Source organism: Pagrus pagrus (genome assembly GCF_965226575.1).
Source record: "Pagrus pagrus genome assembly, chromosome: 11".
In the NCBI taxonomy this organism is placed as follows: domain Eukaryota; kingdom Metazoa; phylum Chordata; class Actinopteri; order Spariformes; family Sparidae; genus Pagrus; species Pagrus pagrus.
This window is the reverse complement of record NC_140195.1, coordinates 8,077,078-8,103,738: the sequence shown is the minus strand read 5'-3', so window position 1 is coordinate 8,103,738 and position 26,661 is coordinate 8,077,078. Positions and strand designations below refer to the sequence as shown.

The window sequence follows — 26,661 nt, the reverse complement described above, 5'->3', positions numbered from 1 at the left end:
AAGTATTTTATATATTATAACAGCCTGTAGTTTAATCACTGGGTATGTGTGTGCTGAGCAACCACTTTAGATTGCTATAATCTTGGTTGATTGTTTACAGCTCTACTGTGATATGTATTAAATTAAACAGGCATCTGTTTTCTGAGCGGACTGCAGCCGTTAGTCACGGAGAACAATCTGTTTCACAACACATATTCGACAGCAGGGATGTCTGCAGTTGTACTCACTGTGGAGCAACACATGAAGACGATTATGAAGGAGCCAAAGACGCCTCCGATCCCAACCATCCATGTCATCCGCAGGAAGAGGATCACCCCAAAAATGTTCTGGATACATGGCAAATACACTCCCATGAGAGTGCCCAACTGTGGAGCCTGAAAAACACGACCGTTGAAACTTATTTTTTAATCCAACTCATCTCACTTTCCATGTGAACCGATTTGAGGTTATAGTCTGTCAAAAGTGCACTTTGTTGATCAGTCTCCTTAAATCTATTCTGCCCTTTGAATTCATGAAATGATGTCCAACTCTTTCATTAGACATGAAAGGGGTTTCATTCTTTTCAAACACAAAGAGATGGTAATCCTTCAGGGAAGAGGAAGAGAAGCTCTTTGTTTTGAAATGGGTCCTCTAAGTAACGTCTCTGAAGAGAAGTGGGAAGATAAATGCTTAATCTTCTTTTTCTTCATTTATTTTCAGTCAGCAAATCTATTTTATATGACTTAAATTGGAAAATTTAAACAGAAAATTAAATTCACAAAATTTCAATGTGCATGTGTGTTACAACACTACAGACTGTAAAAGCTAAAACTCTGTTATATTATTTTTTGCTGGGAGTAACAGCTCTCAACAACAATGTTTAATCTCTGTCTGGTTTCAGACTACAGACATTTTTTAAATAATACATTTCCATCGCTATCCAAAAGCGGCAGTATAAAGAACAGGAAACACAATAATTTATCAGATTAAGCCTTTGCTTGTCCTTCTGAAGTCCTCATTTGCATCCTGCAGAGCTTTCTATGAGGAGACGTGTGATGAGAAGGAAGTGAAAGAGGAACGGACAGATCAAAGTCACTGCTTGTGTTTTGTCTGAAGGGGAAAGACAGTGAGAGTGAGCGAGTGACGCTTGTGACCGCAGGCACTTAAGGATCCTCAGCTGACTCAGCCCGAGGACTGTGTTCATATGGCAAACCCTTAGTCAGCATCCAGTGACCAGCTCCTCTCTGTGTGCAGATGTTGCTGCTTTGCATGGGTGACGCTTTACTCGAAGTCCCCCTGTTTTGCTTTGATAAGCAGCCTATAATCATTTAATACATGGTATTAACACTCTATAGTGCATAAGACACTATCTACTATGATGTACAGTCTTTGTCAGCAATTATAACCTATCCTTTGAAGACATATTCTATAGTATTTCCTCCGCCAAGTGTTCGTTTGTTTGTTTGTTGGTTGGTTTGCCAGCAGCATTACACAAAAACTGCACAACTCGGTTAATTGCAGGATAACCGAGCTGACATAAACCTTGGTGAGGGCCAATAAATGATAAGCAGACCAGAGGAAACAAAGAGAAGTAAAGGCAGGTGTCAGAATCACGATCTGATAAAAACTTAAAGTAAATGTAACCCTTTCATGCATGAATTAATAAATCACAAAGTAATAACTTTTAGATGAAGCTGCTCTCCTGTTCAAACTGCTGCAGGATGTGGATGAACGGATCACATGCGGTAATCTACCTTTACAGGTTTTTTAGACGGACGTGCCCCCTCCTCGTTATTCTCAGCCTCTTCGTGCTCTTTGCTGCCCGTTGGGAGGTTGGAGTAGTTGGCCAGACTGCTGAGCAGAGAGGAGACCATTGGACTGGTATCCATCTCTTCCTGTAACACACACACACACACACACACACACACACACACACACACACACACATATTAGACCCGGAGATCTCAACTATCTGCATCATCTCAGAGGTTTTTATTGAATTGTCCTCACCTCAAACAGAGCCATATTCTTGCCGTCATACTGCTGGCTCTTCTCTGCATCTGTGGCTGCGCTGCTGTTGATGAAAGGACTGCTCTCCTTGGGGTGCCCATCGCCTGAAACACAGAAACAAGTTCTGGATCTTAGCCGGTGCCTTGGTCAAGGACACTGATCTGAGCATTAACGTGATAAATATGTCTTGATGTTGGTGCAAACTGGAGCATCCGCTGAAAAACCACAAAGGTACAGGGAGGACAAGCAAACTCCACAGAGGAAATCTAATCAGGGATCTTCTCGCTGTGAAGCAAAAGTGCGAGCCAAAAAATGTATGTCTTTTTTTTTTTAAATCCATCTCTATAAGCCCTTGTATTGTACACAGTAACAGTGGTTTTCAAACCTTTTGTGCTTAAGGCCCACCAGAAGGCAAGCAAAGATCACTCACACACCTGTATTCATATAACATATAACAACAACTCTATAACAAGTGCTATCTAATCTCTCTGTACATTGATTTTTATCTAATGCCAAAAGAATTTGGCAAAAACTATATTATTCTGGCAACGTTTATTAACAACAGCAACAACAAAACAAAACAGAAACACATGCTTTAAAACCCCAAAAGCTCACAGAATTTAAAATGAGGTTACTGCTTTAAAAAAAGCGATCCATTTCCCTTTATCTCCTTTACAAAAGCTGTTAATCGGGGCCTTTGATGTGTCACACTAATACTTCCCACGTGTGTGAACAGTGAAATACTGGGGTTGTTCTTTTTGAAGTTTTTTCTATGGGGTAGAACTTGTCTCTGTATTGGGAAATGAATGTGTTCCAAGTATCTATATAGTAAACTAAAAACGTGTTCATAACTTCTTGCATATTATAATAACAATGTATGGCTTTAACAAAATCCTATGGCACAGCTGGACTTGCCTCATGGCCCTCGGCACACCGGTGTGGGAACCACTGCACTATATGCGCTTCCCTACATGTTTTTAATGTACTTATTTTCAGGTCACATAAAGGATAAATGTAATGTAGTTTAAATGTAATATACAGGGTTGTGAGAAAAGCTTGAAGAGACAGAGAAGACAGTACATGCCCCATAAAGTACTGTAAAAGCCTAACCTTTACCTAAACCTTATTCTAATATAACTCTTGAAACCAAGTCATAACCTTTGCCTTTTGAAGGACCGGCCAAAATGTCCTCACTTTGCAAAGCTGTCCTCACTCTGTTGGTTAGAGCCTTGTCATGGTCCTCACTATGTAGCAAGTACAGGTACACACACAGACACACATCTTTTGTCAAGTCAGCTCTTTGTCTGAGTGCTCAACCTGCATTTTATTCAGTCTCACGACAGGTCTGACTGTCTCTGATCTGGCACCTGGCAGAGGCCGTGCTGTCTGCCAGACACATTCACTGTTGATCTATCATGTGTCACTGTACAAACAGCAGACATGAGTTCAACCTTTTTCTACACGAGTCACAGGAAAGACTTTACTCAGGTTACTGAAGAAGAATGAAGACGGCGTATAACACCTCATTTAAATCCTGCACTGTATGAACACAGAGCTGGGTGCATCATCCACACAGAAGAATCAAGCAACACATCAACCCAGCTGCGTTAATCCTGCTGGGAAACCTCTCCACAGATGGACAAGGTCAAAAAAGGTTAACATTCCCACAACACTGTTTTAAGTAAATATACAGCTTACATAATGCAGCAGGGTGCGCTGTTACTGAAGCTAAGTCCACTGCATGTAGAGATATCAGTATCAAGTAGCACTTCTTGAATTTTACTCATTGTTATTTCCCATTATTATGATATCAACAGAGTACATCTTTTACATCTTCTACATCTTGCTGCTTTTCCATTTAAAAAAGGATAAAACTTTATTTGAATCTGTATTCATCAATTTTTTCACCACTTGGGGGCAGCATAACAGTACATTTGCAGACACATCCAGCAGATAGCAAAATCACCATTCATTTGGAGTCGAGGTTCACTAAATCCGATGCATGCAAGCCTCGTATCCAACCAAATATGTGGCTCTACGCAGCTAGCGTACAGTGTTGGAGCTTTTTCACAGAAAATAAATGCTTGTGTCTCGAAATGAGCCTGATGACACTAAATAAAAACAGTGAATCTGTGGGTTGAAAAACCAAAACGCTGCAGGGAACTGCCAGATATTGGGTTAAAGTTCCCATGAAACAGCTAGTGGAGTGTTACTTGCTTCAGCATAGCCATAGTTACAGTGTGCTTGCTCATGGGGGAAATGTTGGGTCTCTATGAATCAGGGATTATAGTCTAGACCTGCTCAATTTGGAAAGCGTCATGAGATTTCTTTTGTTGTGAATTGGCGCTATTCATATACAGATTGATTGATAAAGATTTATCAATTGGCAATCACTGTCGCAATAAAGCTAGCTGTTTAAGTCCATCAGAAAACCACATAAATCACCTCTCCATTGTTTTCAGAAGCTTCACACTGTCCCAGTACGTTGTGTTCATTGAAAAGCTGCTGGTTAGCAGGAGTTAGCAGTTCCTTGAGCAACAGATATATCTGTGCAGAGTTGAGGCAGAGCAGCCAGAGGACAACAAAACAGGAATTTAACAGGATTGTAACCAATCATGGCATCCAATGTCTAAATAGTTTCTAATTGTAAGACATTTAAACGCGTATCAGTTTAATGCAATCCTCCTTTTATGGGATTAAGTCTACACTGCCTCTCTAATCCAAATCTGACAGTCTTGAATTCATGTGCACACTTTTAGACGCTCTTTTCTCACACCTACGACTTCTTATTATGTGACATCTCTTTGCCTCTTTACTTTCCTCTCAAACAGTGAGTGCTCAAACTGAACATGAGCATCATCCTTTATCTTCATTACAGCAAATAACAGATCAAAGTTTTACCCCAGCAAAGGTTCGTCTAGGGGCACAAGGGTATTTTGAAAGCTATTGCAAGTTGTTAAAGGGCCGCACGTGGGGACATCCAGCAGCTGCCGGTCTGTGAAAGCAACACAATCAAGTCATCTCTTTCAATTCCCCAAGCTGCGGCAGTATTATACACTAATCTTTCAAGCAAAGAGGAGAGTAAAAATGCCAGCCAAACTGCTCTCACGCAGCACATAATCCTTTGAACGACGGACTGCTCTCCTAAAGACGCATTGCCTGTCAAAATTGGATTAGAAAGCATTTCAATTTTATGTCGTTTTTGAGTTTGCATGAAGGATTAGAGCTTTTATCAGCTTTCTCTAAATACCTGAACACAACACATCCAAAACACCTGAACACTGTATGCCACTTTCATCTAGATCTTTGAAATGATCATTGTTATTTTTTTGTCTGTTTTTTTTTTTTTTTTTATTGTAGATTCAAATGATGTCAAATATGTAGATGTACCCTAATCTCAGACTGTGCAGCACATAATAATGACGACATGTCCGCAACCTGCTGCGATGAGGCCTATGAGGTACAACTTTGTGACATCACAGCAGGTTTTAATTTAGACTCTGTAGTTTAGATTATATTGAAGCCAACCACCTGAGTATTCTGTAATCCACATGATTTATAAATCTGCATTCAAAGCTCATTTCAGCTCTTGGCTTAAAGTGAAATCAGCTTTTAAAAAATTGCGATTTGACCATGTTTTACCAAATGCCTTTGTGTGTGTGCGTATGCATGTGTGTGACCTCGCTCTGAGTATTGTGTTGGTGACATATTTAGTTTCATATAAGTTCCTGCTGTCTTGCTGTTAAAGGGGGCACGTGAGAAAATACAAATGATAAAATAACCCATTAAAATCATGAGGTTAGATAATGATTTCTTAAATGTATTGCTTCCTTTATATATTTTACACAATATATGCATACCATTATCTATTTCTTTTTTTATTCAATGAATATTGCCCATTTTAAGGCTCCAGATCAGCTGAAGCATCAAACCAAACATCCTCACAGTCTGAATGTGTTTCTGCCCCCGACCCTCACAGAGCTGCTCAAACATCTTCATGTTTATCACGCAATGAAACTGCGTGTCAAAGTCTGCAAATCGGTAGGGATGAATTCTTGCTGGCGGCCCTGCAATATTCCCCTTGGGACAGGAGTGTTGTGTAATAAACATCCTTCATTACTTTACAGAGCATTTGTTTTTTACCTCCTCATTGTAATCAATAATCATCTGTTAACAAGCTGTGCAAAAACAAAGCCCCTCCTCATCCTTCACCCAGTGAGTGACCTTGGAGTGTAATCAAACAACCAACCAGAGGCCTTCTTCCAACTGATCTGCTGATCAATTACTTTGATAGATGAGGTGAGGTTTGAGTTTGACGGTCAGTGCAGTTTTCTTAATTGCTGCACACGTCATGTACTTTGTGCTGCTTTTAGACACGTGTTAGTAACTCTTTATATAAGAGACATGCAGCAACATGGAGATGTTCAACACCAGTTTGATAAAAAACAGCTTCATAGTATTTGATTAAATGCATGAGTCTGAAATTCCCTTTTCTTTGTGACCTAATCATCAACCAATGATCATTTGAAAGGTGCAGTATGTAATCATTTTGTTCCAAACATAAATAAAACATCATTAAACAAATGAACAAAAATGATAAACAGAACGTGAAGAAATAAGAGTTTTGACGATTTATTAAAGCAGTCATGTGTTGTGTGTTGAAATTTGCAGCTATCCAGCTAGTCCCGGCCCTTTCTCTTTCAAAATACCACTCTGAGCTCCCAGTTCGACCGCTAGCTGCATGGCTAACTGAGCTAACAGCTAATGGCAGCTACACTTAAGAGCAGTTAGCAGTTACTCTGATGATATGCTGCCCCTTACTTGTTTAGAGTGCTAACATGATAAACATGGTCAAAATGTTTAAAATCATTCCTGTTAAACATCTGCACGTTAGTTTTGCCTTTGTGAGCCTGTTAGCTTCATGCTGATATCTGAATTTACCTCCACGGACGACTGTGCTGACTGCCTCGTAGAGCCATGTGCAAGGCTGCAGACCAGACCAATTCAGATGTTGGCCCTTAGGCCGCATTTTGCTCTTTAACAACCTGATAATTTCATTACAAACCTGTAACCAATAAACCATTTAAATTCCTGGCTCTAAAGGTCAGACATTGGGAGTGAAAATGTTCAGCCCCTTGGCACTTAGCATTTTTTTCAAATCCGGCCCTTCTAAAAAAAATCTTGTTTATCTGTAAAAATGAACAACATAAAGCTGGTTAATACTTCAACATATAATGCCTCTTATGCCCGAGGATGTACTATGGCCTACATTGACATCCACATTTATAGCAGATGCCCGGACAGTAAAATCAGATTTAAGATTCTCTTTTTTCTGTTTGCACACTGGTAGCCTAATCCTACACAGGTAAAACACTGTCTAGTCACATCCATGCAATTAAACCTTCACTTTACCCCTGTAAATCCTCCTGCACAGAGGGGAAAGATCTGCTGTCCGTGTGAGGGAGAACAAAGACGACTTCTGATGTGAAATATGGGAAATATGACTCACTCCATCTCTCTTGTAGGTCTTCTTTTTATTCCTCAGAATATGAGCCCTATTCAGCATTAATTGGACTGCTGATTTCTGAAGTAAAATTGTTTGTATCTCATTCGAGACACAGCTGTTGTTCCTAATAGTATTGATACTAGGGTCAGATATCAGCTATCATCAATTTTAAGGTTTTACTTCTGGTTTACGAAGCTCTTCATTGCACTGTGGCATGCATCGAACATACCTACTCATTATACTCTGAGCCTAGCTGATCTCTTCTGTCAGAGCAAACTAATAAAATAATTCTATTTTATCCAAATAACTGTTTTATCTTATTTATTTATGATTTTATTATCCTCCATAGCACTTTAATGCAACACAACAGGGATGCTACACTGGATAAGAATTCAGACCACTGTTCATGTAGAGGTGATCTGATAATGTTTGAAAATGAAAAAAACGTTTTTTTCGTCTCCATCCGTGACTGTGATACAACCACAAGCGCTCTGCCAAAAGATTTTATGCTCCATTTGAGCTCATAAGTGGCTAAAATATGTGTCTTGGCACTAATCTGAATGTCTCAAAGGTGAAAGACAAAGTAAAAGTGTTTCTGTCTGTCTGTCTGTCTGTCTGTCTGTCTGTGGCACTTTGTTCTCTGTGCTTTGATTTCATCGGACATCACAGGGCTCACCTTGATTACAGGTGGTTCAGTTTCCATCTGGCTACTTAATGCAGAAGAATCATTGACCTGGGGTTTAAAGAGAAACCTGCACAGATAAATTCCTGCGAGTGAAGAGAACAAAGAGGTTTATACAGCTGTTAGCAGCACTAAAGTTTTATCTGTATAAAGCTGTAAAAACTTAAATACTAAAGTGATCGCATAGAACTACAACTCCAAAACAGCAATCAAAAACTTGAGCTAAATGTAAAATATTAAAATAAGATAAGTAATATGAATATAAGAAAATATATTCTAGAAAAAATACTAAAGCACAGAAGTTGAAGCAGCTTATTAAAGCAACATGAAACAAACAGTGAGTGTGTTTGAGGTTACTGTTGCGCTCAATGTGAACAAATAACACACAGAACTGTGAGGACTCTGCCTTTAATGTGCAGGTCAGATCAGGACGAGCCGCCCCACCTGACCCGTATTCATCATGTCCAAAGCAAATTACTGCCCCAGGATGAGCTCTTTGATACGCCTTTGTTTGTGTGCATGCACTGAAAAAGATTTCTAAAAGCACCTCAAACACATCAAATTGCATTAATTTTCGGCCCATATCTTGTGTATGCAATGATGGTTGGGTTTGAGGTGACAGATTTTAGACTGAGTGGATACGTTCAGCCTTTAAAGGGGCTCTGTGGGACTGATTTTCGTTGGAAGCCAGTCGTTAGTTTATGTTGGAAGACTCAATTTCTAAGCTAATGTTAGCTACTGTTGCTCTCTGTTAGAGGAGCAGAGAGGCACTGAGACGAGGCACTCGAGAACGTGCATAAATTCACATTCTTTGGACTGTCACAGAATAAAAGTATGAAAGTATGAAAACACACAGCCCGTATGCAGAAACTGTGCCTCCAAATGAACCATCAGGACTTCTGTGAGGTTGTGATGTCACAACTACACAGTCACCGACCTCATCCACGCCGCCAGCACGGCCATGGTTGCAAAACAGCTGCAGAGCTGATGCAGAAACGTGGTGGATGGTGCCTGCTCAGGCCTGTAAGGGGTGAGGGTGAATAGAGGTGCTGCAGCATTGGACAGTCTGAGAAAGATAATGTGGCACCTTTAAATCTGATATTGAAAACAGAATTTGGTCGTGTGGTTTAGTGAGTGGGACCATGGTGAGATCATTGTTTGTGCCTTCCATTCAGGCTTTTGTTTGCCAGACCATGTTAGTCGTAATAGTTCGGGTTCTGGCTAAATTCAGTGCAGATTTAAGCAAAAACAAAAAAACAACAATGGCAATGCATCCCGAAGTCTCAGATGTTCATTCCAAGATGTCAAGCCATTAAAAAGGTGATGGAAGACTTTTACAGTTTACGATGTGAACCCTGTTGTGGAGAGGGTAATTAGAGGTTAATTTCCCTGAGTGAAATTAGTGTTTTTTGGGTGAGGGAGCCAATAGCTAAGAAAAAAAAGGAAAAGCACTATATAATTCACCCTGAAAACAAACATTTGTCGGAAAGTTTGTGACGCACTCAAGTGTTCAGCGGCTTTAAATTATTTGACTCTGACCGCAGCATGCAGATGAGAGGCAGCGGGCAGTGTAGATTTGTCCCCTTGATGTGACATGGCTATTACAAAATGGACAGTTTATACCGGCTTTTAAAAGCTTAATAGGACGCAGGCTCAAGGGGATTATCTAGCAGCTGCTGGAGGCCACAGAGGAAGGCAGAAATTAACTTCTGCATGTGAGAGAACTGCACCAATCAGCTGCGCAGCAACCTCCCAATTACATCAACCACACACATACCTCATTCATTTTCACCTCGCCTGCTGCAGCGGAGGAATTAAAGCTAATTCCATGGAGTCATTTGTTTAATCTAAATCTAACTCCTCACTGATGCACTCTTTGACTGTCTGTTGCCGATGCTTTCTGCAAAAAATGGGTTGAATTACGACGTAAAAGTTGCCATTTAAACAGGAATGAGGGCAGAATATTGAGTTGAGTAAAGATGTTGCATTTGCGCAATTATGTGGTCCCTTTGTATCTTTGTATAGTGAGATATAGCTGCTGTTTGTACGGTACATATTAGATTTTGTTAGAGAGCAGTTGCATCTACTGGACTCTCTTTTCAAAGTGCTTCAAGTTTTACTAGCGGTGTGACTCGAGGGTCTGACGGTCAGTTGGTTGTTCCAAAACTTTGGTACTTGAAAGATCTTCAGAGCTATTGTTGGATGTGTTGCTGTGACATCTTTACCAGAGGATGAATCCTACTGACTTTGGTGTATCCCCTGACTTTTCTTCTAGTACCACCATCAGGCCAGGTCAGGTCATTTGGTTTATGATGGAATACCTGCAAACTAATGAGCAAACTATGTCCCATCAACCATAACTGTTTCTTGCATTTACTGCTAATAAGTGAGTCTTAATGTGCTAACACGCTAACACAATACGGTCAATAGTGTAAACATTGTAGGACGTAAACATGACCATGCTACCATTTCACTTCGATCATAGGCAGAAGGTATATTTGCTTTTAATAATGCGTTCGCATGATGGCTGCCTCGTGTATCCTGTGTCCGTTTGAAGCATCGGTTGCGCACTTCCTCAGAAATTAACACGATGCATCCGCAAGATGCAATGCGACACAGCCATGAAGTCAAGACTTTACGATCCCCCAATGTAACCTTCATTTTTGGATCATGTACAGTAGGTTATATTTTCTGAAGTTGGAAAATCAATCTCAACGTTACCTTCAATTGTATCACACAATCTTCTTCAGCAGATAGTTTTGTAAAGCAAATGAGCAAACTCAGGTATTTTGCTAGCTGCCATCTCCTGTTTCAATAACTACTGTTTCAACATCTTTGAATGAAATGCTGCTGAGCAATTCCAATGTAAAATATAATGTAAAATTGTTACAAGCCCCGAGACAACAGATGTAAATCAGCATTGTGCTACATCTGGTGCAGTAAATGTACAGTGCACTGACCCCTAAACCACAGGAACGTCTGCACAAAATTTCATGGCAATCCATCCAAAAGTTGTTGAGACGTTTCAGTTGGGTCTAAAGTAGTGGACCAGCTGACCGACCAGCAGAGCCACACTGCTAACATGGCTAAATATTGTGTAATCTGAATGTAGTTTTCTTTAATCGGAAAATGTATCCCCGGCAATTTCTTCATAAAAACACCCTATGACCTCAGTTTTCAAAATGGTAGCTATCGCCCTGCTCATCAACTTAAACTATGTAATGACATACAAAGAACCAATCCCTTTCTTAGGAGATCAAAGTGAGGTAACGGCCAGGTAAAGGTAAGACAACTTTGATGCTGCCTGCAGAGCCTTCAGGGAAACATATCAGGCAGAGGGACAGTACGAAAACTGTCCTCCATGCCTCTTTCATCTGACAAGATACTTCTGAAAGATTGATAACAGCTATTAACAGACTTACAGGTATAAACGTCTGCCGGCTGAGCCGACACGTACTCTGTAAAATGTGTCCGGGTGATCCAGAGTCCTGACCTGCTGCTTTTAATTTGGAGTAATATTCTGCCTGCTGCACAGATGTACAACTAGCCTTCTCCTTCACTTCTTCTCTTGGCTTGCTCTAAAAGCAGAAGATTATTAAACACTGCTACATCAGGATCTGGAGGTTCTTCAATATGTGATTGGAGCATGAATCTGAATAAAGCATGTGTTTAATACTGATTAGCAAATTTAATCGTGCCAATATGCCAAAGTAACCCACAGATTCCACCAGGCCTGTCTCTGCGTGACCCTTTCATGTTTTTTGGAATATGCTCACGGTTGCCGGAGCTTATCGCAGCTGTTTTAGACAATGCTGCTGCTTCCGGCAGATGTGCCATTGCAAGTTTTTAGCAGTGTCCCAGTAGTACCCTCTGCTCCATGGAGACGTCATGCAGCGACGTCAAGCTGCGCAGAGCAGATCGAGCCAGACAGGGAGTCAGAGAGCGGAACAGCATCGTGCATCGGGTCAATTTTCTAAAATACAACACCCTGTTTGGACTCAGGATCTACACCACAACAAAGTCTATAGTATTAACAATAAACACACTTAAAACAGGCAAAGAAGGAAACAATTTAACTAGATAGCCGACTCAACCACAGCAGAAGCACAAAAATCAGGGAAAAATGACAAAATAAACACAATCTGAGCAAGTTAACAGTATCAGGCAGACATGGCGCTCCGCTTTAGAAATGCTCCCTGTTGGATATGAAGCCACGTGGAGGTCGACGTAAAACAGCGTCGCACACGCCAGGTAACAGAGGAATCAAGGGGTAAGATGGTGAACACGGTCAACATAATAACTGCTTAGCATCAGCAGGTTAACATTGTTCATTTTGGTGCACGGTCGATGATACAATGGAATGGTTATTTCATTTTAATGATTGTTTTTAAAGCTTGGAAAAAGCCATCATGATGGTTTAGTTATTAATGATATTTGTGGTTTAAATGTTTTTGTTTCTGGTCTGTTTGTTTTCCTAATGATGGTTTCTTGTAAGCCTGTTTTCTTCCACATTATTTGTGCGTGACACATTCAATGTCACATTAAATTCAAATTTCTCCCACACTGAATAATTTATGACTCATTGGATCCCTGATGGTTTCTTGTGAAGCAGACAACAGGCATATTGACTAATATATCATCACGTACGGCTCTCCTCTTGAGGGATGAATGGATGCTTGCCGTTCCAGACATGATCTTTCTTCATCCAACATTTAATGCTCAGCAGAGGACAACTTTCTTTTGCACGCATTCACCCTGATTTCCAGACACTCACAACACATGTCAGCATAAAATCTTACTAAGCTGCACTTTATGCAAAGCAGTTGAATTGCGACTGATTTATATTTGCTGTCATAGTAAATGTTCTGCTATTCCAAAAAATGGTTGTGTTACAAACTTTTGCAGGCCTAAAAAATAATTTCTAACAGGTTTTGTTTTGTTAGTAAAGACAAGTTAAATCAATGGACTGTAACTTGCCATACATTATTATCTCTCAGCTGTTCGTTAAGCTGCCTTGATGTTACATACTGTATGTATTACGTCCTGATGCTTAAATGATGGCTCTAGAAAACTTCAACACGAGTGCCAAGGCATATGCACATAAAGTCGAGCGTCTCCATCAGCTTGTCAACAGCTCTTGACATGGTGCTTCGGAAAGGGAAACCAAAGGAGGCGAAAAACTGCGATAATTAGAAGCAGACATCTCCAGATGTGAATCTTTTTTTGCGTGTTGTGTTGCTGCCTCTGAAATCAGTTTACACTTCTGCCTCTCCAACAAATATGAATATGTTCGCCAAAGAGAATCGCACTCAATCATTAACTCAGCAGCTAATGAGACCACCCAGTCACCGCGTTCGTTCACATGCTCGGCGGCCAGGAGACGCTCGGGTGTGCTGAGAGGATGCAATGTGACAGACGTATGAACGTTCACAGTTTGTATACTGTAAATGCAGGAAGTAGATCCAGCGCTTTGCATTTGGCTCGACTAAATGAAAGCAACATGATATATCTAACTTATGATAACACATGTTCACACTTGTATAATCGGATAGCTCCATATGCTCATATACTGCTGCTTCATCCACATAATGGAGCAATACGTCCTCATAATACAAAGAGCGGTAGCTGCAGAAGACCACACACACTGATGTATAGATAACAGTTTTCTGCCTCAAGACTGATCAGTGTTTGTCCTGTATGTAGTGTACCATAGCCTTTAAATGTGCAATATGCGATTTCTGCCCACCAGGGGGCTCTCTTTAAACAGAAAACCCAGAAAGCAACAAAATGAGTGTTGTGAGGGGAGGGCAGTTGGAGGCCACTGCTCTGCTGTTTAGAGTAGAGGAGAGAGTGAGGTTCAAAGCCAGACCTTCTGGAGGAATAAACACCTGCAGTCACATTGGTTCTGCTCTGATTTTGAGCCATTTACCGACAAGAGGAGAGCTCAGAGGTTTTGTTTAAACTTTTGGGATTCATCTTCACTCCAGTTTATCGACCTGACTGCAGCAGCGGTCCGCGGAGGTGACCTCCATTGTCGGGTGTTGACATACTGTTTCGTAACGTTGACTGCCGACTGAAGCTGGATGGCAAATCAACTTCATGAACATGACGTTACAGAGCGGAGAGGGGACAGTGAAGAGAGGGAACCGGAGTCTCTGGTGAGTGCTGAGTTTAGTGATTGACCTGAATGCAAACACACATGTCCACCGCGTGTCCTTGTTTGCAAGCTTATGGTTAATGTACAGTAAAGTAATCTGACTCTGTGAATGAATACAAATGATCCCACGGTCTAACTAGCTGGTGGTGAACATGACTTAGGCACAAATGTTCATGGACAAAGTAATGTTTTAGTTTTATTCACTTTACGTTTAGTCTCATTTGCCGACTTCCCTCCTCATTCTATCCCGCGAAATTACAGCGACAGGCGACCAAATGAAATGCACCGTTAACTTGGGTTAACCCTTTGATTTCTCTGGGTTTGAACATTGTGGGAAACATTTGGAACAGTGTAATTACACAACTGAACAAAATATCTAATGAATCTTTAATGACATGGTGACAAATAATTGGGAGTATGAACCTGATATGAAACATATAGCTGCTTTTGGGTGATCATTTTTATGAATGTTAAAGGAAAAGTTGACATTTGTGGAAATAAATCAATAAATTGCAGCGAGTTGGAGGAGATCTGCCAGTAGTTGACTAACCCAGTTTAGCTCTTTCCAAATCACATTTTCATTTGCGAGCTAGACGTTGCTGTTTTTTTTAACTTCCTGGAGTCTCAGCTAGTTCTCAGGCAATGGGTCCAGAACAAGAATTAACTTTATTGAAAAACTAATAAATAAAACATGTTAGTTATTGAGCTTAGAAAAGCTTGTAGGCGGATTTTGCTTCCTTCAGAAAGAGGCAGGCTAACTGTTTCCTTCTGCTTCCAGTCTTTAAACTAAGCTATGTTTACCTACTGCTGCTGCTGCTGGCCTCATATTTAGAGCTCAGATATGAGACTGGTCTTGTATTCTAATGCTTGGTTAGAAGTGTTGCCCAATTTAAAAGTCCAGTGTGTAGGATTTAATGGCATCTAGCAGTGAGATTGCAGACAACCAGCTGAACACTCCTCTCCTCCCCCTTCCCTTTGGTGCAACATGGTGGTCTCTATGAAAGAAGACCTGCCCCCCCTGTAGTAAAGAAAACACCATGATTCTGACTTTTGGGTGATTATACACTAATGAAATAAAAAATGATGAATATTATATTTCATTTCTAATCCTAATCTCCCTAAATCCTACACAGTGGACCCTTATGAGTGGAAACACTTCAGTAGGGTTACATAAATACTGTAATCAAGGTAAAAAGAAACCATTGTAGTCTTTGATTCTGAACATTTTCAAGTCGAGGCGGACAAAATACTAAAATTACTCGAATAGTAATAGGTAAAAACGTATGTAAGCATTTATATATGGTGACAAAATGTTTTGTCCCCACTTGACTTGTTAATTTGAGATGCGTTACCCTTTCATGTTTAGGAATATGCTCATGTTTTTTAGGGTCATGCAGGCCACTGGGAATCTTATTGAAGAAGGGCAACTTCCTTTTCCAATTCTTTGATTTTTTTTGGATTTTTTTTTTTCAGGCTGTTTGCATGCCCATCCACCACCCACTTTTCATGGTGGTGTAATGTCACGCCAAAGGCAGCTGAATAAAAACATAGTTGGTTTGGTCCATTGGAACAAACAACCAACACTGATTTTCTGGTGAGGACAGTTTTTAAAAGAAAACACACCAGTTAAAAGGGAAAGTGTTTTTCTGGGCTTCAATTACAATTCCAGGACTGATGTCTTCTGGGGGAAAAAACAGCAATCCAACACGAAGTGCTTTTCAGCCCTCGGCATTTTTTCCAGTCGTGCAAGCAGTCATTTTTTTTAAATGTGAACAAAAAACAAGGGTTGAACCAGCAGAACATTGGAGAGGATGGAGAATATAATTTATCCTCCATGCTTGCCCCTACAGCAGCAATCCAGGGTATGTAAAGGTCAATAAGGATGATTTTATCATATAACATCTACAAAAGTGATCTTCACCAAAATGGTTTTAATTTCCCTTACCTTGACTGTGACAGAGTTGAAAAAGCAATAAAAAAATACAGTCTGGGGATAAAGACGAGTCACATGAAGGATGAGAGAAGAGAAAGCAGGAAGGCAGCTAACAGTTTGGACATTCTTACGTTTATCCGACCCAACGGTCAGGTTAAATGTTCACACTGCACTTTTTCTGCAAACCACGAATATATTGAAACTTTACATTTCTTAATGACACCGTGCCTAATGGTGTGGTTAGGTTTTGGCACGAAAATAAACTTGGTTGTGGTTAGGAAAAGATCATGTTTTGGCTGATAATACCTGCATGTTCCGACTTCTTGTAAAACATATCCGTTTTTTGTCACCGGCTCGAAATTGTTCTGAGGTTTCCTTAAATCTATCCAGTGTTTTCATGTGTGCAAATGTTGAAACACAGTCTGGAAGTGCAGTCACTCGCTTGGCAGCCTTGTGGGGGCACAGTTGGCCTGCCATAACATTAGATTTGGCCCATCAGTTGTTTCTCTTGAAAAAAAAAAAAAATTTGAATGAATAAAAAGAGATTTTTGTGAGGTAAAAAGTGCTTTCAATATTTATAATCCCAAATTATTATTACTATTATTATTTGAGCACGACAGGCAGAGTGACTCTTTGTGCAGGATGTCATTCCTTTAAGGGAACTTGGGTTCCTAGTGTTGCGAAGCCCTGACAAAACATCAAAACATCGAACAGTGAACCATGTTGTGGGTTTAACAACATTAGACAATCTGTCAACGAATCTCATAAAAAGAAAAAGATCAAATTTAACAAAACATCAGTTTGTCTCTCAAAACTTTCCGAACTCCAGACACTGTCTGCGGCTCTCAGCCTCGAGCCATCTGACTCCTAGTGCTGTAAAGTCTGGTCACAAATAGATTTTTTAGTTTATTAAAAAAACAAAAAAAGCATATAGCGTTTCCAAATCCAGCTGTGCACTGTAGTTTTTAGCAAATGTTACTCAAACAAGAGTAATTGGTTTCTTTGTGGGGGAATGTTTTGAATGGTGTGTGTGAGGTTGTGGAAACGGCCTACTGTGTGTTTACTGTATAAAGGATTACATCACACATCACTGGCTCTCTGATGTATTTTTAACTGCTTTTTTCAGACAGCACCTTTAAATACTTACTCAAATAAACCTCCAATTGACAATCGGTCTAGTCTAAGTGTCCTCCATAAACTTGACGATGTGATTGGACTGATGTGAGCGAGCCACGAGAGGAAAAGTGGTGAGGAAGGAAGGATTAGACCATATTGTATTTATTCATCTCTGATCTAAGACGACTGGGTGGAAGAGAGACGTTGTAGCTCAGTAGGAGGATTAGAGGAAAGCTCCATCACCATACCCACTTCTCTTTCTCCAGTTCAATCGCTCCGCTCCCGGAGCTCAAAGTGTCGGCCTCTGTCGTGTGATCATGGTCTTAGTGAAGTCATCAGAGCCTCGGTGAGTCATGTCACTGTGAAGTGCCTGAGAAAGTAGGTGTCACATGGGAGCACAAGAGAGACGTTCTGACTCTGTATCTTAATTAGAGCTGGGTGTTGGCGCTGCAGCAGTGAAGGCAGAGGTGGATGACAGTCTTCAGTGGTGGAAACTCCACTTTACTGAAGAATAAGTACATCAAAGTGTACGATACTCGAGTGGAGCCCGTGCAATACAAGCCCATGGTGCAGCAGTGGCTCTTTGATTTGCATTTTGAAGTTTGATTTAGACATTTTGACAAAAGGCCACTACAACATCATGTTGATGACTCATTTCACTAAAATTCAACTGGGATTCTTTTTTATTTATACCTTCAGCCATCGTTGTATATGATTGCTCAAACATTGTGGGCTGAGGGGCATGAACTTTTTTCAGCTTCTGAAGGGAAGCATGATGGAAAAAGAAATTGAGAGCCACTTTTTGTGTAATTGACCTTGGTAATTGTTTCACACTTAAAAATCGATCCCTTTCAGTCTCCCTACACACGACACACTCATTTTGGAAGACGCTGAAAAAACAACTAATTTCATCAGTCACGTATGCTGACGTCACACAAACTGACACGATTAATCTACTTTCAACCCATCTCATTTCAGCATGATGACATACGTTAAGGTTACAGCATGCAATGTCAACAGTGCAGCGGTGTTACATCATCTACTATAGGTTATTAAGTATTAAGTAGGTGACGTATGACACATGTGTTCATATGACGCACAGAGTTTCATGGGGTGCACGCGGGTTGATTCAAATAAAATGGACCACGCGCACGAATATGTACAAGATGTCAAGACCTTCCTGATCTAACCTCGACACTCTGAACTTCTGACTCTTCATGGATTAAAGTCAGTTTCTGTCACTCTTCATTCCAGCTCAGTAATTGAAGCGAGGGGACAATAAGTCAGAGGATTACTGACGATCACTGACATGACTTATCTTCCTGTTTACACCGTTCAAAAACCCCTGACTTCCCCGGTAATACACTTCCATCACAGTTGGGAGATAAAAGGTGAGTCGGACATGTCAAACCTGTATCAGTATTGTTGGATACTGTAGACAAATGGCCAGTGTGTTTCCTGTTCTGAGCCGGTTTGTTTAAGCTGAGGATACATCAGTGAAATTACAAGGAAGCGGCAACATTAAAATCCGGTATGTGGCATTAAGAGAGCAGCTTTACATAATGCAGCATTGAATTAATACCTGATGCACAATAGCTCTTGTTTACTATAACTCAGCCACAGAGAAAGGAAACAGCAGTGGAACACAAATATGTTTAAGCTTTTAATAACTGCTTTTTGTCCCTGCTTAAAGTCATGTTTATTACAGTACAATCATAACAACAATGCTACTGCTTTGGCCATTTTGATTAAAACAACTATCAAGATGATTTAGTACTGTGTGTTGTTGTGTCCTAATTCAGCCTTTAGCTACGACCCTGGCAAAGACAATGAATCATATGTGCATGAGGAGGAGGAGGAGGAGGTTTTGTCAGTCACCTATGCTAATGTGTCAGGTGACCCCTCTCTCTCAGTGAAATGGCAATGGTTGACGCTCTGCATTAACGTATGGGCAATCAGGCAAATTGATTCAGATTCACACACACCAGTGGATGAGCTAACGACATCTGGCAAGTAGATTAAGTCCATATCAGCGGGCTGTGGTTGTGCAGGAGGTGCAGACATATTACACTAACAGAGGAAGTTAGTTTGATTTTTTTGGGGAAGTATTTACCTCATTTTTGAAAAGCGCAGCTGGAGACCCGCGGGGGTACCCTCCTGCAGCAAAAATCCATAAAACAGGCATCAATGTGCCCGAGACGTAAAGGTCCATAAAACTACACAAAAACTTTGTAATATTCCTCCATACTGCTCGTCCGCTGCAATCCAAGTGTCCTGAAGTGGCGACATCCAGAGTTTACTCGAAACGACGTCATTTAGTACATTTTTCTAGCCTAAACAGTCACTATACTATATTTGCCTGGAGGCACGCTCCCTCGCACCCGTTTGCATTATGGAAGCCATGCCGGACAAGATCAACAGAACCTGCGATAGATACACACCGGTACACACCATCCAGCTGGATGTAAATACAGGTGTGTATCTATCGCAGGTTCTGTTGATCTTGTCCGCCTCTGGCCCCTTTGGACTGTCTCATCTTCTATGAGTTACCTAACTCTGCTGATGTCACTTCTTAGACTTACAACCTAAAGCTGACCTGACTGTATCTCTCCGGCTCTATATGGAGATGTCTACGTTGAACCAGCTCCACACATCTGGCGTAAGAATTAACTCTGGTTCTGTACCTTACCCTTCAGCTAACCTTTTGCGCACAAAAAGAGCTGATTAACGACTCTGTGTCTTCTCACAGATCTTCTAACCATCAGCCGCCTTCCTTAAGCTCCCACAAACAGGAGCAACATGTCACGGGTACTTTTCACAGAGACCACATTTAAATTTTTCTGAGCTATCGCACTGCGCAAAATGCGATGACAGACCTGTTGAGTGTTTTAGTCATCACTCACTTTTATATGATATAAAGACATAAATAAAGACAATGTGACAAAGGTGTCTTGGGATGAGTAACCTGGATTGCTCTCTGCACAGACAGACTGCTATAAATGTGGGATTTTACCGACAGGGAAATGAAGCTGTTATATCCATCTGGACTCTCTTCAAAGCCACCACACTACTTTGATTAAAACAGTCATTTTACCGCTCAGAACATGGGCCTATCACTGCCTCGATCGGTAAGTTTGTTTGTAATTTTGGTGTTTTAACTTATTGACACATCTAAAGGGACCGGACTGCACTCGAGCCCTGAGACAATCAGCTGAAATGACCAGGCTGAATGTGACCTGTCAGCAAGCCTGCCGGTCAGCGCTGCAAGGTGACCCGAGAGACCCCTGGGGTCCTCTTGGAGCTCTGCAAGCTGGTGCCGTTTTCCTGCAGTAATTATCATTTAAAAGTGATAATATACCTATGTTGCAAATTATTTTCTTAATTTCTTAATTATTTTAGTATTTCACATTTTTTATGGTTTTTGTTTGTCACGTCGGTGATGTATAAAGATATTTAGATGAGAAGATCGATACCACTCTCATGCTAAATATGAAGTATGTGCACAGCCAGAAAAGACTCCTGCACATAACTTCATGTAAAAAACACAACATGAAGTTTCTACACACTAAACAAAACGATATGTGTGACAATTTGTGAGCTTTGGAGGCTCTGATAGAAATATTTTTAGCCTATTTTCTGTCTTTCTACAGCTAATCGGCTGCTGAAAATACAGTAGCATAATATATACCATTCAGAGAGGAGAAATATATGGTAATAGGGAAGTACAATGAAAACAAACAGTCACATTTCTTATACACACAGGGCCAATAAATCTGATTCTCATTCAGAAATGTTGAAAGAATCCTATTTTAAAGGAACACTGAGCTAATGTTGTTTTATGCTTCCTTAACAGCAAGTTCTGCATTTGTTCCGCTCATTGTTACTCAACACTAAGACTGGAAGTAGTTACCCTCTGTCAGAAATGTAAAAAAATATTATCATACTTGCCATTTAGCAAAGATGAGAAACAGCAGACAGCATCTTTTCCCAAGTGTTGAAATATTCTGTTAAGTAGAATAAATTGATTTGATCTGGGTGTGCTTTGTTCTGTCAGCCGTTAATCATTCATCTGAGAGAGGGATTGAATTGAAAAGCAATTTGGTTAAAGCAACTCTGTGACAAGTGATTCAATCCAGTAATGTACACTGAGTGATAACAGCAACCAGTATCTTGTAGGGCAGATATTTTCCAATGTGGGGGTCCATTTACGTCAACAAGATAAATGCCAGGGGTTACAAGATAATTAACAGGATATGAAAACAGGAAACTACATGAAACCTTTGTCAAACTTTATTACTGTGACTCGTTGGACTCTTTTACCTCTTCAGGCCGATTCAAATAAAGCAATGTCAGTCAGTCCACCCTTTTGGACCAGACTGAAAAATCTCAACAGTGATTAGAGGCACTGGTACACCGTGTGATAGCTTGACATTCATGGTCCGCAGGACAGGACCCTAAGTACTGGCTATATCTATATCAACTGAATTTTTTCCAGCAGCACCACATGAATGCAGATTGTACGCACTGACATTAAAGACAAAAGCCAGATGTTAGTTTTTTGTCCAGTGTGTAAGGGACATTAGTTATGGCTGTTTAGACGTGAAAATCCCGGAAGAGGAGCGAGAGGCAAAGCCACAATATTTTCACAGCTAACACGGAGAGTTCACGGTTTATTTCGACAAAACCAGAGTTGTCGATAGCTGAAACAGTGACAAGATGAACCAAAACTGGGGGGCTGTATTTCAAGCCTGTCAGTGGCAAAAACAAGCACTTTAAGTGGATGTACTTTAATGATCAAAGTTGCCCAGAAGGATAACATTGCAGCCTGTGTTGTGGCTGCTGGCTGAGGCGATCCACTGGACCAAATCCAAAACTGTCTCTACCTATTAGTCAGTCACACACCACACTACGTACACATAATGTGACACACTGTCATAACAAAATGCTCAGGAAATTGACTTACCAAAAATCAAAGCTTGGCATTTAACTAAATGTTTGTGTTTTGTCCGTCTTCATGGTCTTGTTTACAAATGACTGAGTGTTTGCTTGCTGTTTGTTTAACTTACAGTACCGTCCCATCCACATTTAGCATGCTTCCTCAACCATGACTACAGCGTCATGTAACTCAAGATGATGACGGGTCACTGCATCCTTTGTCTGTAGTGAAAACATAGCGATAGACATTCCCACCATGATGTCACGCATTGGTTTGTGGAAGACTATTTTGAAACCATGAGTTTAGCACTATGGCCGTCACTATCTTGGCTTTTCTGGACCATATCTGGATGGGAGGGCAGAGCTTGGTGGATATCCTATTTGGTTCTGAGTGAGAACCCACAGACACGCTGCGGTAACGACTTGTCAATCAAAGTAGCAACGCCTAAATAATACCTTGCTTGTCGTCTATTTTACTCTAAATGAGACCATATTTTACAAAATGAACATCATGCTGTACTGAAGGTGACTTGAAACTAGCGGTTGAGACCACAAATTGATCAGGAAAGTGTTTACGGAGGTATTAATTCAAGCGACAAGTAGGGTAATTTTCTCATAAGCTTAAATGAAATCAGACTTCTTTTTGCAACCAGTGGAGTTGCAGCCCCCTGGGCCCATTTGCAGAACAAACACATGTTCAGCTAGAACAGAACGATGTGTGAAATTCATCTTACTTAGGTCGGAGCCTCCATGTTACTCGTGTGGACCATGTTTGTACCATCACTGCTTAACACTTACTGAAACAACTGGCACATTTCTGCTCCTGGATGTTTGAAGGCGTTTTCCGTATCACAGCCAAAAGCATGTTCCATTCATGTAAAGTGAGTGCAGTTATGTTGTGCGTGTGTTTGTGTGTGCGCACACCTCCGACCGAGGTTTAATCTCTCCCAGTCTAAACAGCCCTAAGAGGACAATTCCAGACCATCTGCCCCCAGAGCTCATGCTGACCGACAAAACGACAAGGACATTGAGACGAATAGCAACATCTGCACCGTCTGTCAATAATGTGTCAACAGACCATTAAAACAAACATGAACAAATAAAATACACATTTGACATGAAAAAACAAACAAACAAACAATTTGACGGGTAGGATTGCATTTTCTATGTTTAAATCATTCATTCATCATTTATAGATGATGCTTTTAATACATCAGTCTGCAGTCTGCATGTCCACAGCCACAATAAAGTGGTTTTATTTGGCTGTTTTAGCTCTCTTTTAAAAATGATTTGAAAAGGAGACATAAAATGCTTATTATCAGGTTCATAATATTGTTTGGGGTTACTACTAGAATAGGTTTACATGCTTCAGTGCTCAAAAAGGGCATCAGTTTCCTCTGTCTTGGCGCAGACTTTGGGCTTATTAACTTTCAAGATGTTTTAAATGCACAAGAATTGATATAAAAATCTAAAAAAAATGCAAAAAAGCATAATAGTTCACCTTAGTATTACATGTCATCTGTTCCTGTTTGCATCCATTTTCTGCACGTAGATTTGTTGTAATCTTTCAACTCCAGTATTGTGATACAGTTAAACCCTCACTTCTGACGTAGCATTACTAACATATGGTGTCATTTCATGCCGTCATACAAATGCCGCCAAAAATTCGACATTGACATAACCTTTGTTTATCTCCTGCACCAGCTGCTCCAGATAAAACAAGCTGTATTTTGTTGGTCACAGCTCCGTCGTAACCCCTGTGACTCTACATCACTGTGAACAACATGGAGGGAAAGGAAACAGCTTTACCCTTGATTAGGACTTTACTATACTGTATGTTTGCTTGGTTTGACAGATCAGTGATTCAATCAGGATGTATCTCTCTATCCTGATTGGTTAAAGATTGGATGCCTTGCACAAGGACAATTCGACAGACAGTTTCTGTCTTTGTTTGAGGTGTTCATCAAACTTTTTGGTTATCAGTAATGATGTTCCAATAATATATTAACATATGACAAATATAATATTCTGAATGTTGGAGAAACAGTTCTTACTTTGCCCACTTTACTCAACATGGATAAGTCTAGTGTCTAGTCTGCCTAATGCAAGGAAGAAAAAGTAATTTATGTCATTGTTACTACATCAGTGCTGTACTGTTATATCGTATAAGTATGCAATCCAAGGTGGATTGGCCTCATACTAACGTTTCGTACATACTAAAAATGGACTCAGCCAGTGGCTAATTTTTGGCTAAAGCTAGTAAAAATGCTAAGATAACATCAAACAAGACGGTGAACAAAGCCCAGTTATCTCCAACAACTTCTCCAACCAGTTAATTCATTACACAGAGATGTCTATTAAGACGGTCAATGAAAAAAAAAAAAAATAGTAATATTTAGATTACTACTTTTATTTGAGTAAAATATTGTAGTACTACTTCCACCACTCTGCAGTCCAACACAACAACACTACAGCCTCAAAGTCCACCAGGATGTTGACACAGTCTCAACAAAAACTGAACCCAAATCTTGCAAAAGTACAAATTATTTCAGGATAATGACTTACATTACACTGGAATAAACTGGAATTACACCAAATAAACGTGCAGGATACTTAAAAACTAAAAAGTTGACTGCTATATTTAGAAAAGGAAATAGACTTAAATCCTCCCATGAGGCAGATCGTACTGCAGGTTACTCATCAGTTCTTAAAGGCTTCACTGTACGTTTCATGTATGATAATGAGTCCTTAATGAGTGGTCCATGATGTGTAGAACACAATTTTAAAGTAATTTATGAATCACTAGACAGAGCTTAAGGGGATGTAGGATATATGGAACTGATTAGGAAAGTAATTTAGAGGGAAAAAATCAATCTTTTAAACAGAAAACTAAATGAACCTAAATGTTTTTAGGCACAAACCTGCACCAGGATTGAACCATCTATGATAAATTCCTCTGTTCACCTCACAATCACTCCTGTTGAGGGTATTGATCACAGCTCATCAATTTTTATAGCCAGGGGTCAGCGTCCAGCAGCCTCCAGGGAACTCATAAATCCTTCATTGTAGCCTCTCTGTTAAAACAGGCAGGAATATAATAAGATGGTGAGATGGTGTCAAAGCTATCCCAGCTTTAATATGCTCTTGTTCTGTGTGATCTGTTCTTATCATGGTCAAATTCCACTTGCACCGCGAATGCCACCTCATTTTCACTCCTGTGGTGTAGCTCAAATTGTGACCTTTCAAAAGTGAAAGGTCATTGTCCCTCTGCTGTGCAGTCTAATACACACAAGGAGTTGAAATTCCTGGCGTATAACTACATTTTCTGCCTCATGAAAATTTACATGTGACTTATGTCTAAAAGTGAAGCTAAATTTCTCTTTTACTTTCAGGTTTGTTTGGCTCTCGGCTGTGCTAGCAGCATGGCTGTCAGTTGGTCAGTCCACCACTTTGGTCAAAACTAAAATAATTCAACAGCTATTGGATTGATTGCTTTGGTCATCCCCTAGTTTCTCTCCTGTCACCATCAGGTCAAAGTTTTTGACTTATCCTTTTAAATATCTCAACATCTAAAAGATAAATTGGTGAACTTTGAACAGACATTCATGGTTCTATTATGATGTATGATAATGACATTTTCTGATACATTAATTTCGCTCTCGACCTACCATTAGAAGAAAATATCAGTCGGTTTAATACTTTGGTTTTTGACCAAATACCTGCAAAAATTACACGACATTACAAGCAGCTGATGTTAGCATTTAGCGCCTGACAACCTCATAGCGCCATCTGCGTGGCTGTCTCAAGAAGAACAATCTTAATCTGTTGCATACAGTCATACTGAGTGCAATTTTGTGAAACGTGGTCACAATCACATTACATGTTTATGACCTAATTTATATCAGGAAGAGGAGGAGACGGTGGTGAAGTTATGGGTGAGAAGGCTGCGGGTGACTGCAGTTTGAGACTGTGTTTCAACATTTGTAAGTGTGACACCACTGGGTAGTTTAAGGAGACACTAACCTGGTTTGTGGCAACAAAACCAGATACGGGTTTCCGGACGTTTCCAGCTGTGTTTGTGGTGACCAATACAGGTAATGTTAGCCAAAACATGATGTTTTCCTAACCCGAACCAAGTGGTTTTTGTGCCTAAACCTAACCAGAGCATAAGCACAATGTTGTCACAAGACAAAATAAAAAAATGTAACCTAAGGAAATGTAAAGGTGCAACATAAAGAAATGTTTCAACATAACTGGGGTTTGCAGAAATGTTACTGAACTCTTAAAGGAGGGGAGCCACGGAAAACTCAGTTTTCCACCCAGTTTCATGAAAATGTTCCAGT

At 40.3% G+C, this 26,661-nt stretch overlaps 1 protein-coding gene across 1 annotated transcript in view; it reads right to left on the bottom strand.

Moving 5' to 3' along the window:
* The window catches only part of LOC311265175 (solute carrier family 12 member 5-like), a 41,558-nt gene that overhangs the window by 12,764 nt on the left and 2,133 nt on the right, over nucleotides 1–26,661 (bottom strand). The window contains exons 2-4 of the mRNA XM_084366560.1: nucleotides 1,990–2,093; nucleotides 1,734–1,874; nucleotides 228–374 (exon numbers count right to left, since the gene is read on the bottom strand). Of these exons, the coding sequence (XP_084222686.1) occupies nucleotides 228–374; nucleotides 1,734–1,874; nucleotides 1,990–2,093 (392 nt within the window). The remainder of the gene's footprint in view (nucleotides 1–227; nucleotides 375–1,733; nucleotides 1,875–1,989; nucleotides 2,094–26,661) is intronic.